This window comes from Pavona decussata, unplaced genomic scaffold (assembly GCF_977016875.1).
Source record: "Pavona decussata unplaced genomic scaffold, jaPavDecu1.1 SCAFFOLD_102, whole genome shotgun sequence".
Taxonomy (NCBI): domain Eukaryota; kingdom Metazoa; phylum Cnidaria; class Anthozoa; order Scleractinia; family Agariciidae; genus Pavona; species Pavona decussata.
Genome location: NW_028145517.1, coordinates 640,253 through 655,626, shown reverse-complemented (window position 1 = coordinate 655,626; position 15,374 = coordinate 640,253). Strand labels below are relative to the sequence as shown.

The 15,374-nt window shown below is 36.2% G+C and overlaps 2 protein-coding genes across 3 annotated transcripts in view; one reads left to right on the top strand and one right to left on the bottom strand.

Annotated features, from left to right (window-relative positions):
• Positions 1–514: 514 nt before the first annotated feature.
• On the bottom strand, positions 515–14,488 carry LOC146471475 (sphingosine-1-phosphate phosphatase 2-like). The gene is made up of 13 exons (XM_085119920.1): positions 14,349–14,488; positions 14,083–14,168; positions 12,226–12,320; positions 10,948–11,023; positions 10,578–10,645; positions 10,040–10,084; positions 7,993–8,072; positions 7,214–7,363; positions 6,786–6,871; positions 6,311–6,407; positions 6,135–6,188; positions 5,113–5,288; positions 515–4,364 (listed from the first exon to the last, which is right to left on the bottom strand). Exons 1-13 carry the CDS (start codon positions 14,452–14,454, stop codon positions 4,209–4,211), a joined length of 1,275 nt encoding a protein of 424 aa, XP_084976046.1. The 5' UTR covers positions 14,455–14,488; the 3' UTR covers positions 515–4,208.
• LOC146471473 (uncharacterized) overlaps positions 14,442–15,374 on the top strand; it is a 29,741-nt gene continuing 28,808 nt past the window's right edge. Inside the window, exon 1 of one of the 2 annotated variants that reach the window (XM_085119916.1) lies at positions 14,442–14,575. In XM_085119916.1, coding sequence (XP_084976042.1) covers positions 14,536–14,575 — 40 coding nt within the window. In that variant the 5' untranslated portion in view covers positions 14,442–14,535. The remainder of the gene's footprint in view (positions 14,576–15,374) is intronic. The other variant, XM_085119917.1, reaches the window with a different exon arrangement.

Genomic DNA, 15,374 nt, shown 5'->3' with positions numbered 1-15,374 from the left:
AGGCAAAGCAAAGCAGGAAAAAAACCTCCGATCTCGGCGGGAATCGAACCCTGTCTTACGGTTCGAAAGTCATAGTCGTTCTCAATTCTCTTCATCACGCTCCAATCTAACTCTGTATCACACAAGAACGTCTAATCAGTTTTCGGTCTGGGTCTGAACGTTATTTAATTTTTTTCTGGCAATTTGAGCTTGAAAGCGTTCTTAAGATGTTCTTTTTAAACAAGTTACTCGTTTCAGTGCTTCCATAAACCAATGCGCACGTGAAACTAGGAACCTACCCTGGCAGAGTATTATTTGCTGAAATGTGGTATCAAGCAACCTGTGGTATGCTTGCGCAGCTTATTCTAGTGCTCGGTACAAGATATCGTGCCAGGCAACTTATTTTACCCGTATTCACACCGCTCATTTTAAAAAGCGACTCTCAGCCTGCGGTATATTCTTAGTACGCTCTTAAAATTTTGGATAAGACAATCTCAGCCTCAACGTTTTTGCAATATAATAATAAACGGCAAAATAGTTCCAAAGTTCTTTATTGCGTTTATGACCCTCATGTTACACAACCTACAGCAAACATGTAACAACAGTAACAAGTACCTTTTTTACCAGTCAATTACATGATTTTTATATGAAGTGACGGAGATAAGTCGTTTGCATTCAAGTGGATTCTCCAACACGAAAAGGGAATCTTTCCGGGTAATGCAAATTATGTAATCGTACCCAAGTAATCGAATAGTCTAGTTACTAACATTTCAAACTTAAAGATTCTATCAGAGTCGAAAGCTTAGAATTTTACCTTCAATGCGGTGTAGCGTCAAAAATTTATAAAGTCAACCGAAAGTTAAAATATTACTTTGAGATGTAGCATTAACTTAAAATTAAATTTGTCACGTAAGTTTTAAAAGCGAAAGAAGGGAAAAGATATCTAGCTTCTTGGCATTAAAGTCGGTCTTTAGAGCGAAAAGTGTAAAATTAAATTTCACTTTGTCTCTGACAGAGGGAGCTTCAAATCAGTTTCTAGTCTCTAGGATGAAATTAAACATAAAGGAAGGGAAAAGCCTGGTCGAATGCTTTCAGTTCTGTAAATTGTCAGCGTTTTTCCTTCGTCATCTCTAAGCAATCCAAAAATACCTCAATGGATTGTGATTGAGAAGACGATCACTGAAGCTCATAATCTGATTGGCTAGAACCAACAGCTTGTAATAAGTCTAATTGTCAAATAGATTGTCAACAAATCAAGCTGATGTTAACTCACAGTGCACATGCGTAGTGACGACCTAACTGCGTTAAACTCCTCCTATCTCATTAAAAATCAACCAGACTCCCCCCTTAGGCTTTGTATTTTCTGACATGATCAAAACTTGCAATGTGATTCTTCGAACTTTTAATTGTATAATATTGAATTAGTCCAATACTTCCCACTAAACAGTTGTAAGATTGCCATGTTTTACTAAATATCTTGAAATTCCGAGGACTATAAACAAACGCGTGGGGATTTATAAACAAATAACATTCTAATTAAATTATCAAACCTACAAATTTTCGACAAGTTTTCTGACATTTCTTATATTTCATACTTCAACTTGTCGACACCAACTTGTCAACAAAGATTTAAATTAGACCCCAAATGTATTTAAACATTATTGGCGTTATAGCTTGGACCCCAAATGCATTTAAATGGTATTGGCGATATAGCTAATAATTCACCCACATGGCGCCTTCACAAACTGTGTGATCATTTGTAGTTTCGTAATATACGAGAATATCTATTGGAATACCGAAAGATTCTTGTTACCAAAGAAATAAATATTGCGAGGAATATTTGCATTTAAGATCAAAGTTCTTTAAGTTTAAGTCCTTTAAAACTACAAAAGGTCACATGGTTTGTGCGGGGCCCCACTGTGAATTCCTGTGCCCAGTTAAAACCTCGCCCAAACGTGAGAAATACAATTAGAAATTTAGGTAACAATCATCAAAAACTCTAATCTTTGTAAACTATACAGTCTCGCCTTCCTTTCAGGGATGGTGGAGCAAGAAGAAAACCCTGAGCCAAACTTGCCGAAGACACAGGAAATTCTTCCCTATCGTTTTTAACAATTATTCCACGAGCGCGCGTTGGATATGAGATCAGATAGCTAAAATCATCTCATATCCAACAAGCGCGAGTGGAATAATTGCTTCATTAAAAACAGTAAAGAAATATTGCTAGATCCTGCTGATTTCGCTTTGCAAGAGCAACCAGAAGACATTTTAATGGTCGCTATTTTTCGGGTATGGTATAATGGCTCATATACCATGGCCGCTAAGCCAATCACATTCCTGGAATTGCATTATACATTAATCCAGTTTTTAATAAATCCAATTTACATACAGCAAATAATTTCTACACATACTCATTTTCTGTGCTTGCTCTACTATCCCTTCGAGAAAAAAGAGGCTATTCGTAATCAAACTCTCTGAGACATTCCTCTCCCAACAATAATATTTAAACACACAAGAATAAAATTAATATTGAAACATATATTAAATATTTTAAATCTCTAAATAAATTGGTTTTGATTGCTGAACACCGTGGCAAATTGTCCATTTAGATTTATTTGGGAAGAAAAAACAAACTTAGAAATAGGATGGTATACGAATTTTGCGACTTAGTGTGAAGTTATCTTTTTCCATAGTAAAGTCGTAAATATGTTTGCTTATACGTCTTCACCGAACATTCATCACATTTTTGTAATCTCTAAATAAATTGGTTTTGATTGCCGATCATGGCAAATTATTATTAAAATATTTGAAAAAAAAAAAAAAACTTAAAAATAGGATGGTATACCAATTTTGTGCCTTACGTGATTTCAATTATCTTTTCCGATACACTCTGTTTTTTTTACAAGAACCTTTTTTATAAGAACGTTGAGGCTGAGATTAACCAAAATTTTAAGAACGTATTAAGAACGTTCCTCAGGCTGAGAGTCGATCAAGAACGTTTTTATTTTGCTAATCTGTATATAAAATCAAGGTAACAAATGTAAATTAACCAAAATACTTAAGGGCATGTATAACATTGACAATGGTGACACACATCTCGGTTTGTCATAATCAGCAGTTCTTGATACCATATCTCAGCAGGCAATGCTTGATTTACTGAAATACATGTAATGTATACCATGTAATTTAAGAACATCTTAAGAACGTTTTCAGCCTCAAATCGCAAAAAAAATATAAGAAAGTTCAGCCTCAGCTCCAAAATTAGACGTTCTAATAAAAAAAAAAGAGCGTATAGTAAAGTTGTAAATATGTTTCCTTATAGGTCTTTATCGAACATTCATCACATTTTTAGAGTTATTTAAAGAAGCATATCAGCTAGTTTTCAATCAGTTTACAATATACATGTATGTATTGATATTTTACGTAGAATTTAGAATGGGCCACTATCAGGGATTCAAGAATTCTAAATGACCAGGATGATTTTGATCATCTGTGTTTTACAAAAGAATATAAAGAAATCTAGACACATATATATACAAATAATAATATTAGCAAAGAAAACGTGCTGCTATTTGACACTTCTGGACAAGATAACGAAAAAACTTATAAACTTAAAGGCAGATACAAACTACTGTTTGCCACCAAAGTGGTAACTTTGAAAACCTGTGCAGTTGTTTGATTGCTGTTATCAATTGCTTTTTGGCGCTCACGCAAAACTACCCACTGAGTGTGCATATGGCAACCGTCACAATAATAGTATTTTTAAACGTTCAATGCACGTAATACCTGATAAAAAGACAATAACTAAGTAACAGAAATTAAAAGGTGTCTTATTTAAACTGATTTCTTGATAAATTAATTGCTGATCTATTGTAATTGCATTTTACATACACAGTTATCAGTTAAGTTTTAATCTTTCACCCGCAGTTCAAATATATGTTTCATATATTCACATCCATTTAAGATCATTTTGTTCGTAGTTTATAATCGACTCTGAATATTATGTCCAAACATTTCCACTATGTGTATTCAGGTAAATGTGCATATTACCGAAATTTTTAGAATCTTAAAACTGGCAAAGCCTATAAAAAAAAAAGCTCGACATTGCTATTCCACTAGCTAGGATAACAAATTTTAACAACACAAGGGAAATATTGGTTGCAGAATATATCATACATGTATTAACACACTGCAAGATCTATTGGCACCATTGTTACAACAACATTGGCCTACAACATAAGCCCAATACTGTGAGAAAGAAGTGGTACTCCACTGATTGCCATCCATCCCACGCACACGTAGGTTCCATAGTTGACCAGATAGTCCATGTTCCACTTTGTACTGGCGTCGTCAGGATCAGGTTGAGATTTTCTTCTCTTTTTACCCTTAAAAAGACAGGAAAGAAATTGGTATATATAATGTTTCTGAGTGAATTCACCACAACCAACAACAGTGAAAAAAGAAAACAAACAAACAAAAACAAAACATACGACAGACTCCTGCACTTAAGGGAAACCAGATTTCATTTGCAAAAACAGAAAAACTCATTTGTCTGCATTTATGGAAGTTCAAGATAGCCAGTAGAAAATTCCTAGAGTTGATGTCATACAAAGACATGTACATGTGGGTTGATTTTGTTGTTGGTTCTTGTCCCTCCTCCGACCGAGGGTTTTTCTCCCTCCACAAAAAGTAACATTTCCAAATTCCAATTTGACTTGGAAACAGTGGATGAAGAGCAACTCTGTGGGTAGGCTTTATGTTATTTCTTTTACTTATTAAACAAATTACTGTGACTTAAGATATTCAACAGAAATATGTTTCTGATAGACACAGTGATAAGTTAGAACTTACAGTTAGAACTTACTTATTTGAGTTAACAGATGAATGGTTGGCAAGATTTTGACTCAATGGTCAGGGGGGCAAAGCACACAGTGCAAGTAAATATACTGGTCAGGAACTCTGCCAGATGCTTCCAATCTTGCATGCGACAAGTATTGAATTATTTCCGCTATGGTAAAGAATAGTGTGCTGCCTCGCTAACCTCTGCCAGCAAAAATGTCATTGAGTGTCTGGATGCCTCAATAGCTAACTGCTGGGTCACAAACTGCATTTTTGATTAAGAAAATCTCATACCTTCTTGTCAAACACAGGCGGAAGTTTGAATGAAGGACCATACAATCGCAGGCTCTGATCATACTTCACCTTCTTGCGATCAAAGCATTCCAAATCCAACAGGCGGAAAAGGTTGCTCACCAAGCTTCTGAACACAATCTTACCAATCAGTCTGGTCAAAAGTACCAGGGCATACCCTTGAAGGAATAATACAGTCAATAGGTATTTCAAGTACAGACCAGTTTTCCGAGGAGCACGTCTGTAGGAGTTAACAGCATAACAGAGAATGTTGCTTTGTCATGAAATGTAACTTGTACAAAGACAGCAGTTGAAGATGTGACCATCTGCACACTGGTCAGATAAAAATGGGTTCCACGTTGAAAACGTCGGGCCAATGTTTTCAATTTTCGCTGTCGTAACACACTAAAAATCGGTTGTACTATATTTTGGTTCACCCTTTCGTCTCAGTAGAATCACTGTTACACATAATTCTTTAAATTAGCAATTAATTAATAAATTAATTAACACAGTGTTCAAAGTTTAAAGTTAGTGAATTTTTGCCCAAAATTAAGATATATCCCATGACACTGCCCCTTTAAGCTACATTATTGGAAAACTGAAATGAGAAATTAAGACCATAACCAATACTCCCCTCCCCTCCCCTCCCCTCCCATTTCAATGTTGGAAAAAATGGTGCATTCAGGGGGACGTCTGGTTGTAGTACAAATTTATCATTGATTTCAGGGGCCGAGGTGGGGCTCTTTTTTCTTTTTATTCTGTCCAAGATTGCAGGCCATTTCTTTTAGTTGTTTCACGTTACGTAATGACTAGCTATTTAAGGGACAATGTTCTAAGTAAGCAAAGAGTGTATGCATACGCCTTATGAATAGTCCCATAATGAAAAAAAAACAAAGAAAACTATTTTCTGCTTCTCTCCTCGCCTCTTCTCCACTTCTTCTGTTCTATTCTTCAATGCGCTTTTCATTATTTAAACTTTCACATGTGCTGTGCACAGGCTTTGTCCATTCATACAGTGTACTTACCAAGTAAAAGACGTACAGTAGATACCCAGATCAAGGTGAAATAAGAAACATCGTCTACAGTGAAAAAAAAAAAAAAAAGAAAAGAAAAGAAAAAGAATTCAAGCTAAAATGTTAAAATGATTAAAAGTTCAGGAAATGAAATAATTTACAAGTTTACACAAAGTGAGAGCTCTTACCAATGTTAAAGTCCATGACTGCTTTGTAAATTGGTGACTGTCTTGTAGACGTAGCTTTGCCGATCACAAAGCCGACAGTGGCAGCTGTCATGGCAACCTGATTGAAATAAAAAGCTTTGACATTCAATATTTGCAATGCAAACAAATTCCTGTAAGTTTTGAATTTTTAAGTTTTATGCAGGTTCAATGGGCCATTTCCGAGTTGCTGTGAACCTCACTATGAAAGCGAGGCTAAGTGCAAAACTTTTCATGTGAAAATTAGTTTTGTTTGCATATGAATGAAAACTAATTTTCATAACAAAAACTTTGCACTTAGCCTTGCTTTCATAATGAGGTTCAAAGCAACTCTGAAACGGTCTATTCAATACCACAAATGATCGATGACTAAAAACTCTGTAATTACATGAAAAAACCAGCCCATTAACAATAAGTGATAATCAATCTGAAGCAACAGCTCTTTTTATAAAAAACATACCGTTTCAACCAAAGACATTGTTCGTGGCTCAGGACGAGGATGAATAAACAACAGCAACAGGGAATAAACAATGGCTTGAAGGACAACTGAAATAAAAGTAACAGAAAAAGAAAATTGCCAGTGATTCATAACAAACACAAGTTTACCATAAATAGATTTTTATTAATCATTAACAGTGACACTGTTACAAGAAACCTACAGTACCAGATACTCAAAGGTATGAGTGTCCCATCTCAAGGTGAGACACTTGTATCAAAAGACGCCATTTAGTACTTCTCCAGAGACGCAACACTTGTCTCCCATTACCTTAGTACTAGCCAACCAATATTGCCTTAAAATTCATGATTACAAGGGTATACTTTTGCGTTATTGTAGGCAAAGAAAAACACACTATAGCTAAGTGCATAAAAAAAATTCTACACACATACCATTATCCCCAAAGCTAATGTATCTGTCCAGGATAGTGTCAATTTTAATCCAGGAAGCCAAAATGACACATCCGACGATTCCTCCAGCCACAATATCTGCTGGACTATGGACGCCAAGATAGAGACGACTAAACATCACTGATATGGACCCTGGATGAGAGTAAAGAAAGTTGTTATTTAATAATTGATATTAATGTTTACTGCATGAACAACAAATAAAATAATAAAATTCCTTTAACGGCTTTAATTTTTTGCAGGGTTTAAGAATTTGGGAAAATTGTGGTAAATTAGGCTGTTTAATTTTTATGGGCAACGTTTTTACAATATTTGCAATAAATTAGTAACAGCTAATTTGGTGTACAATTTGTATTTCACAGAGAAATTTTACACTTCCATGTACATGTAATACAGTTTTCAACCACAAGCCCTTTAAAACATTGTTACTATGCGTCAATGATCAAACCAAATCTGAACAATGGTTAATTGAGGACATTTGGGTCATAAAATAACGGTCTACAATTATGGGTATGAAATTTTTAGGAATCTGGGGATCAAAAACAGTGTGCAAGAAATAATGAGATTAAAATCAACGTAGAAATAATTTAAGGCCTAAGGATTAATAATTATTATTAATAATAATTTCATTGTACTGGCAAGCAAGGAATTTGGTTTCAATATTAAATGTTTATGACCTACAGTTAGTTAATTAAGTGTTGAAATAAACAAACAAATATGTAAATAATTAAATAAATACATGAAGGGATACAAATTTCACTTACAATAGACAATAAAGAGAAAGAGCACAGTGAATCCCCATTGAGGCATTGAAAAGTGAATGTAAGAATAAAACCAGATATACCTGCCAAGGAGTAAAGCAAATTAATGCAGTGGTCTTCAATAATGTAAACAACCAATATATAAACAATAGCCTCCATTTGGCGCGAAAATATGCTCAGATATTTGTCCGCGGACATTATCTGTTCCGCGAAGCGAGCAGTTTTCCGAGAGCGAAGCTCGAGGAAAACTGTGAGCTTCAAGGAGCAGATAATGTCCAAGGACAAATATCTGAGCATATTTTTAAAGTCAAATGGAGGCTATTGTGTTTATTATCCTTCAAATATTTTTTGCAACATGCGGGAATCTCACGGGAATCGGCAGGATCTGCCATTCTGTCATATGTCAATCACGCCAAAGTTTGTCAGTTGGCTTCCAAAATCTCCACGTCAGATTTTGCTTCAGGCCGAGAGCGTTTGTTTGGGGAAAAGGTAAAACATTTGAAAGGAAAGTAAACTTGTTTTATTCCGTGAAAGACAAAAGCAAGATACAAGTGGCGGATAAGGTTACAGGGAATCTAACTACCACTCAAAAACAAGTTAAAGATCAGTGAAAGCGAAAATCTGTAAAGTATCGCATTCCGTAAAAAGTGTAAACTGCCGTCAACGAAACAGCCGGAGCTTTGTCGTTCTGTTCCTTTATCTAGTGTTCAATTGGAGCAGCACTTTATATCGAAAATACAATTGTGGAATTTGCTAGCCGAAAACGACCTGTGCAGAAATCGAGGCTGAACCTGCAGTCGAATATGACGCCACCGGTTGTTTCTGCTGGATTCCATCTAAGCGCTTTCTTTGCTAACTTGACATTGAATGGAGCCAGCAACGAAGTCGTTCACAATCACTGAGAATTAAACTTGTTGCTTGAGAGTACGACAAGCTGCTTCTCTTCGTAGAGAATTACGACATCTCGGGGTATCATGGCTGGTTTTTGTTTTGTGGACGAGATTTTATGTTCGCGAGCGATCTCGACCAGGTGAGCATTGATAGCATCATTTACCTGTTTGAACTCTGTCAGTAATGGTACTGAAATTTATGTTTTGTTATTTAAATTCCTTATGTCCAGGCCAGCAGGAATTGCTCTCATTGAACTACAACTGTAATATTTGCCGTCGTGTGAGCGAGCTTCGAGCTTATTAATAAAACTCGTTTCATAGCTTGTTGATGGCTTTCTCATTTCGCCAGACTGAAAGAAAACCATAAATACTCTTAAATGAGATGGGCTAAAACTTTTCGCCTTTCATATTTTTCAGTTTTACCACACTTTTAATTCAAGGACTGTTTAACAGAGTTCAAACCAAGAGAAAATGTCGCAAATACGAGCTTGAGTATTTCAACATTTCGTTTACGAACAGCTTACCGTCAAAAACGTTTAGAGCGTATGTTGTTTTCTGGTACTGGTTTATCGACCAGCAGGTTTATCTCTTCTTCTGTCATAAAAGCAAACCGTTCCCCCATCTTGACATTCATTTTAATTGCAAACTTGACGCTCCTTGAAGTTTTTGAAATTGGGCAATATCACTTGGGGAATATCCTCAGATATTCCCCAGCTTTAGCTGGGGTATATTCGGTCACATGAGGCGTTTAGACCAATCGGGCGCGAGCGAAAATATTTGATGGATTATAATTATATGTACAGTACATCAGAGACAAGAATGATCAAAATTTTAAAATGTACCCGTACTACACATTCAGTGACAAAATGTCGTTAGTAACGGTCGCTACTTTCTTTCGCCCTGTCCTGATCAATGTTGAATTTGTTTGATTTAGCAAGTGGGAGCAAAAGAAACGTTGTGAACACAACATTGCAGGAAGGGAAAGGGGGAATATGTGCTATATGGACGAGATGTGATCATCTGTGGTCTCAGTAAAGTGTTACAAGCAATAAAGACATTTATTATGACTGGCATATACATGTAGCACATAGCTACATAACACATAATAGCCATCTACACTGTATTGTCAGTAGTACCTGATAGTAACTTAAGGTACTCACCAAGGAATTAGAACTCCTAAGACGGCATGATGGCTGGGAAGTCCCCTGAGAAAGAAGAAAGGAAATTACAGTAGGTTAAAGAATCTTCCTTCTGTTGATGAGGCTAGCACTGGTTATATTCTAACCTGCATTCTTCTATGAGCAGTTCACTCCAGTTCACACTTCTTGTAAACATTTTCTTTTGGAAAATAATCTTAATAACAAAGAATCAAAACAGTCTTCCGATCTAACCCTTGTTTTTTTCCTGAAAACTGTTAGACAAGTACAGCTCCAGTACATTGTAACCTGTGAATCTTGTAGGCCACTACCAGTACAGTATAGATTGAATATTAAGATTTTTATTAAATGTGTGTATAAAAATAATTAATGCGTGCAACAACAAACTCTGTACTTCAAGAGTAACCCTTAGACCAAAAAGTATCCTATCAGGGGGAGGAGAGGGGGTGAGTTGTGGTACTGTAATACTCCCAGCTGAGCTTTATTCTAAGACCAAATGGTCCTTAACATGAATTTACCTTTAAGCATACAGCTTGCTTACCATGTTTGTGCAGCATTTTCTAAGGCGACTATTGGAGGATTTGATGGCCGAGGAAGGCAAAGAACATCCTAAGGTAAATGAAGAAAATCAAAATATACATTTAAACAAAAATTTTATAAGTTTGCATTTATTTTCGAATAAAAGAAAAACTGTGGCATTAAAAAACAACAACAGATGCTGTTAAGTTACAGTGTAGGTCAAAATTGCTCCTTTGAGCCACTTCAATGTCTGATCTGTCTTTAAAAATGCTGTTCATGGCAAACGATTAGTCCAAAGTACACAAGCAACACGAGGACAGAAAGAAAACACACATGTTGACATTGTGTGCCAAGTGCATGATCAGATCGTGTTACTCTTGACTAGTAATTACCTTCAGGAATCCAGCTGTGTAGAAACCCACTCCCAGTAGGAGGCACAATAATCTACCAAGCTTGGCGTCAACAATCCTACAAAGGGAAAACATTGTTTGAGTCAACACTTAACCTTGTTATAACTTATGAAGGATATTTTCTATCTGATATTAGCAAACCACCCAATTTGTAATCGTTGTTGATGTATCCGGTGACACAGTCAGAACAACATAACATGTAAATTAAGGAATACCCCTTAAACTATATGAGACCATAATTTATTATTATAAACCAAGGTAAAAAGCTCATGATTTTGAACCAAATTAATAATAATTATTGAAGACCATGTTCTAGTAAGAGTGATATAAAGCAAAAGCTCACTAACATGAATCTACTGTACCTGAACAAAGAATTTGTTTACAGCTGTACTGTAAGTCCAACAGCAAGATTTTGGCAGCAAATTTGGGTCAATTACTTACAGTATATGTTGTAGGTTAAAATGAATCCCAGGTTAAAATGATTTCAACCTAGGTTGAATTGTATTTTCCTTTGTTTCAGATGTAAATTACCCAACCTTAACAAAAGAAAATACAAATCAACCTAGGTTGAAATCATTTTAACCTGGATTCATTTTAACCTACAACATATACACACAGTGTATTAGCTTATTAGATGATTACTAACAATACCATACAACTTAAAAGTAAGTTGACAGTATCTTTGGAGTCTCGATCCTGAACTCGATCCTTGATACTTGAAACTTGTGAGAATAGAGTATTGAGGATCAGTATTTGAGAATCAAGCTGAGGATCGAGTCTCACCAGGCTGAGAAAATGATGAGCTTGCCGCTTGCATAGACTGAATTTTTCAATGAATGTAACAAGTAAAACAAAATTCACTCACACCATTCTTGTAAATCACATTTAAACTGATTCTTCTATTGATTTGACGTAGAGGCTGGGGTTATTAAACTGTGTGAGGTACAGTTTTCAATTGATATGATTATACAGAATCGCAGAGAAACACCGAGTGCCTAGGACTGCAATAGGCTCATAGCCTCATGTACCAGTTCATGATCACTGTGAGCTTACAAGACACACTGGGATTATGTCACAGGATTTATACACAAGAATGCAGATTTCTGACGTCGATGACAAAGCCGTTTTTTTTTTTCCTCAAGGCTCTTCCCCAAGTAATAATAGAAATACAAAATAAACCCACAAATTAAGAAATAAATTAGTGTAACACAACCCAAGTCAAACAAAGTTATTTTTAATTACTCTATAAAGTTCACCTACCAAAGGATAAAGACAACCATGGGTATGTAGAAATCTTCAGTACCAAAGAAGCTGTTTATCTTCATTATTTTTGTCCATGTTGGGGTACGTCTTCGCTATTAATACAAAAACATTACTCCTTCTTAAAATGGCGAGAAAATTAACAATAACGTTTATGGTGTTTGTTCATACTTTTTGGATTCACCGTAATCAATGCAAGAAATCATGAGCGATGTCTAGCTAGACTTGTTAACTGCTTGGCGTTTTCTTTGTTGTTGAATGTTGTTTATAAATACAACAGATCCTGTTCTATTTCCACTCAACAGTGTTTCAAATTCAACATGGTACATGACACACTGTTCAACATTATTTTTTTTCAAACAGTAGAACTTTGCATACATATAAATTGGCTTTTAAAAGAGTGCAAACATGCACCAAAAATGAAAATGAGTACAGAATGTTAGGGAATACAGTACTAAATCAAAACCAACTTTCTTTGTCTTCCAGACTGGCCATTATTGGATATTTGGAAAACACTATTAAAAAAGTTCTGGCAATATCATTAACTAACTTACAAGTACAAGTGAAAATACCCAACTAGATCATACAACTTTAATTGCTGCCTCTTTTTATTTTGTGCTGAAAATGAGCCAGGCAAGCACAAATGCACATTTTCCTATTTTTCTGGTCTTGGTTCTTACAAAGAGAAAATATCAACACAAAACAGGTACTTCCAGCATCCCCCCTCCACCATCCCAACAGAATATTTTTTTTATTTATACCCTTCCACGCTTAAATAAAATTTAAAATTCTAGTTTAACATCATAAGTTCCCTTAAAAATGCAGAATTTTGAGATCCATCTTGGAATTTTCAATACCCCCCTTGGGGAAGGGGGGGGGGGGGCAATGGCTATTTTCTGAAACCTCATATTTCTTGTGTTCTTTCTCCTACTTCTCATGTTTGTGATCAAGCTAGTGCTTGTGTTTTCTGCCTTGTCGACTAAAAGGCTTCACTTTCTATGCATATGTTTGTACTTACACGTATAAGTTGGGTTTATGTAAATAGCTGGTTCAAATCATCACAATTAATATGAAAAAGGTGATAGCTTTTATGACAATAACACAATTGATGCTAAAATTCGTACTTTCAGCTGTGGCCATTTTGTCTCTTGACAACATGTTTGTTTGTCTTTCCTATTTTTTTCATCTTGCCTCCAACGCAAAAACTTAGAATTTGGGCAAATTAAATAATTTTTTTATTGATCACTTGAAAAATAAAATCATGCTGTCAAAAACATGTGGAAAACTAATGGGCCTCACTGCAAGCTCATTAAAACTGAAAATAAAATCAGAAATAATTGCGTCTGCTTATTAGCATTTGCCTTGAGCAAAATTAAGTTTTCCCATATTTAGCTTGTGGTTAAATGGAGATCGAGTAATATATTTGCATTTGAATTGCATTGCCTATATTTTCCACAGATCAAAGCGGTATCAGTCAATCTAAAACCTCCAGAAATGGCGAGAATGTTCCATTTTTGTTGCTTTTGAAATTAATTGGCACGCAACAAAATACAGTCGGAAACGACATGTGTGTACTTTGCTCCCATTGTCAACACTATTTGTCCAAGGTCATATCACATGTACGAATCTTCATGAACGATCGAACTGATTGGATTTCAACGCAATCGCACAAAAAAATCGAATGATCACAAAAAATCAAATTACAAAGGCTTCGTGAACCCATATGGTATCTGTCCAAGCGAAGAAAACGATAACAAAGTCGAGGAAATAGAAGAACGAAAATATAAAATATCCGATGAAGCCATGAAAGTATAAAAAACACCCGATCTGGCGACAACAAAACAAATCATAGCTAACCTGAAGCGCAACTAGAGGCGGGGTGCCAATAAGTATAGAACTCAAAAGTCTGTGTCGAAGCCATCTCCCGGCTGGTCCAAGCTTGTCTGAAAAGTAAATACCGCAAACAGTGAAACTGCTACAAAGATCGCGCATTCAAACGGCACAGTTTCGCAATAAGCCGGCCGGTAAGAAACGCGGGTGTGAAAGTTTACAACACGCCAATTTATCCGACGCGAATGCTCTAAAACAGGGGAACGGCCGTCAAAGAAACATCGTAATCTCACCTATAGGTGCTGAAACATACTCTTCACCATCCTCGTCGGATTCACTGACATTTTTTTCGCAGGTTTCGTCTTCATCGCAAAACAAAGAACTGCCTTCGTCGGCCATCTCAACTCAACACGCCGGCGAAGGACGCGACCAGTGGTTGCCACTGAAAATATATGCGCGCGACGCACATGCTATTTCAAGATGGCGGACGTGGAAGACGATGAGAAGTTCTTATATGGAGGTAAACGTTTTTCTAAATATTCTGGGATTTTAGCATTTTTTGAACGATCACTTTAACTGCCTTGCTCTCTTTTACCGTACTGGCGTATTATCAGGTTTGTAAAGATGATTGTGCCTGCGAAATACAGCTGCAAAACTGCATTCCTTGATTACATTTGACAGATGCTAGATCTAAAGTGTTAGTGTTAGCGATTCATTTATCAGGGTCATCTCCAAGTCTTTGTTGTTAAATTTCATCAAAATCTCTTAATACTGATGTTTTTGAATGTCAGTTTGGGAATCTGCATCATGCATGTTATTATAAGCTCCCCTATCATTTCAAATAAACCTCAATGAACATGCCTTCTACACGTTCAGGTATTTGAAAAATGTGCTCTTGGTGCCATTATTTGTAAATTAAGTTGGGCATGAGGGCAGAAGCCAGGGTGCATTCTGTGTACATCTCATGCCAAAGATACATTGAGAGGTTTGAAGTCCCATGCCAAGAAGCAGCCGAAGCGAAGTGAAAGCAAGGAAAATGTTATGCCTACTGCCTGTAGACTCTAATTACTACACTGGGAGAGAAATCCGGGACATTTTTGGATAAAACGGTTTGTTTGAATGGTGGAAGTTTTCAAAGGTAATTTTTCATCATCTAGCGCCTTTGAGGTAATTTTAAGCCAGGCATTACATCGGTGTGTTATGCTGCTTTAGGCCAAAGACCGCAATTATGTGCCAGTATGCCAAGTGATTTGGAAATGGTAACCCACGCCAAAGATCTTGGTGTCACCTACATAAAATGCAGCCTGGGACAGAAGCCT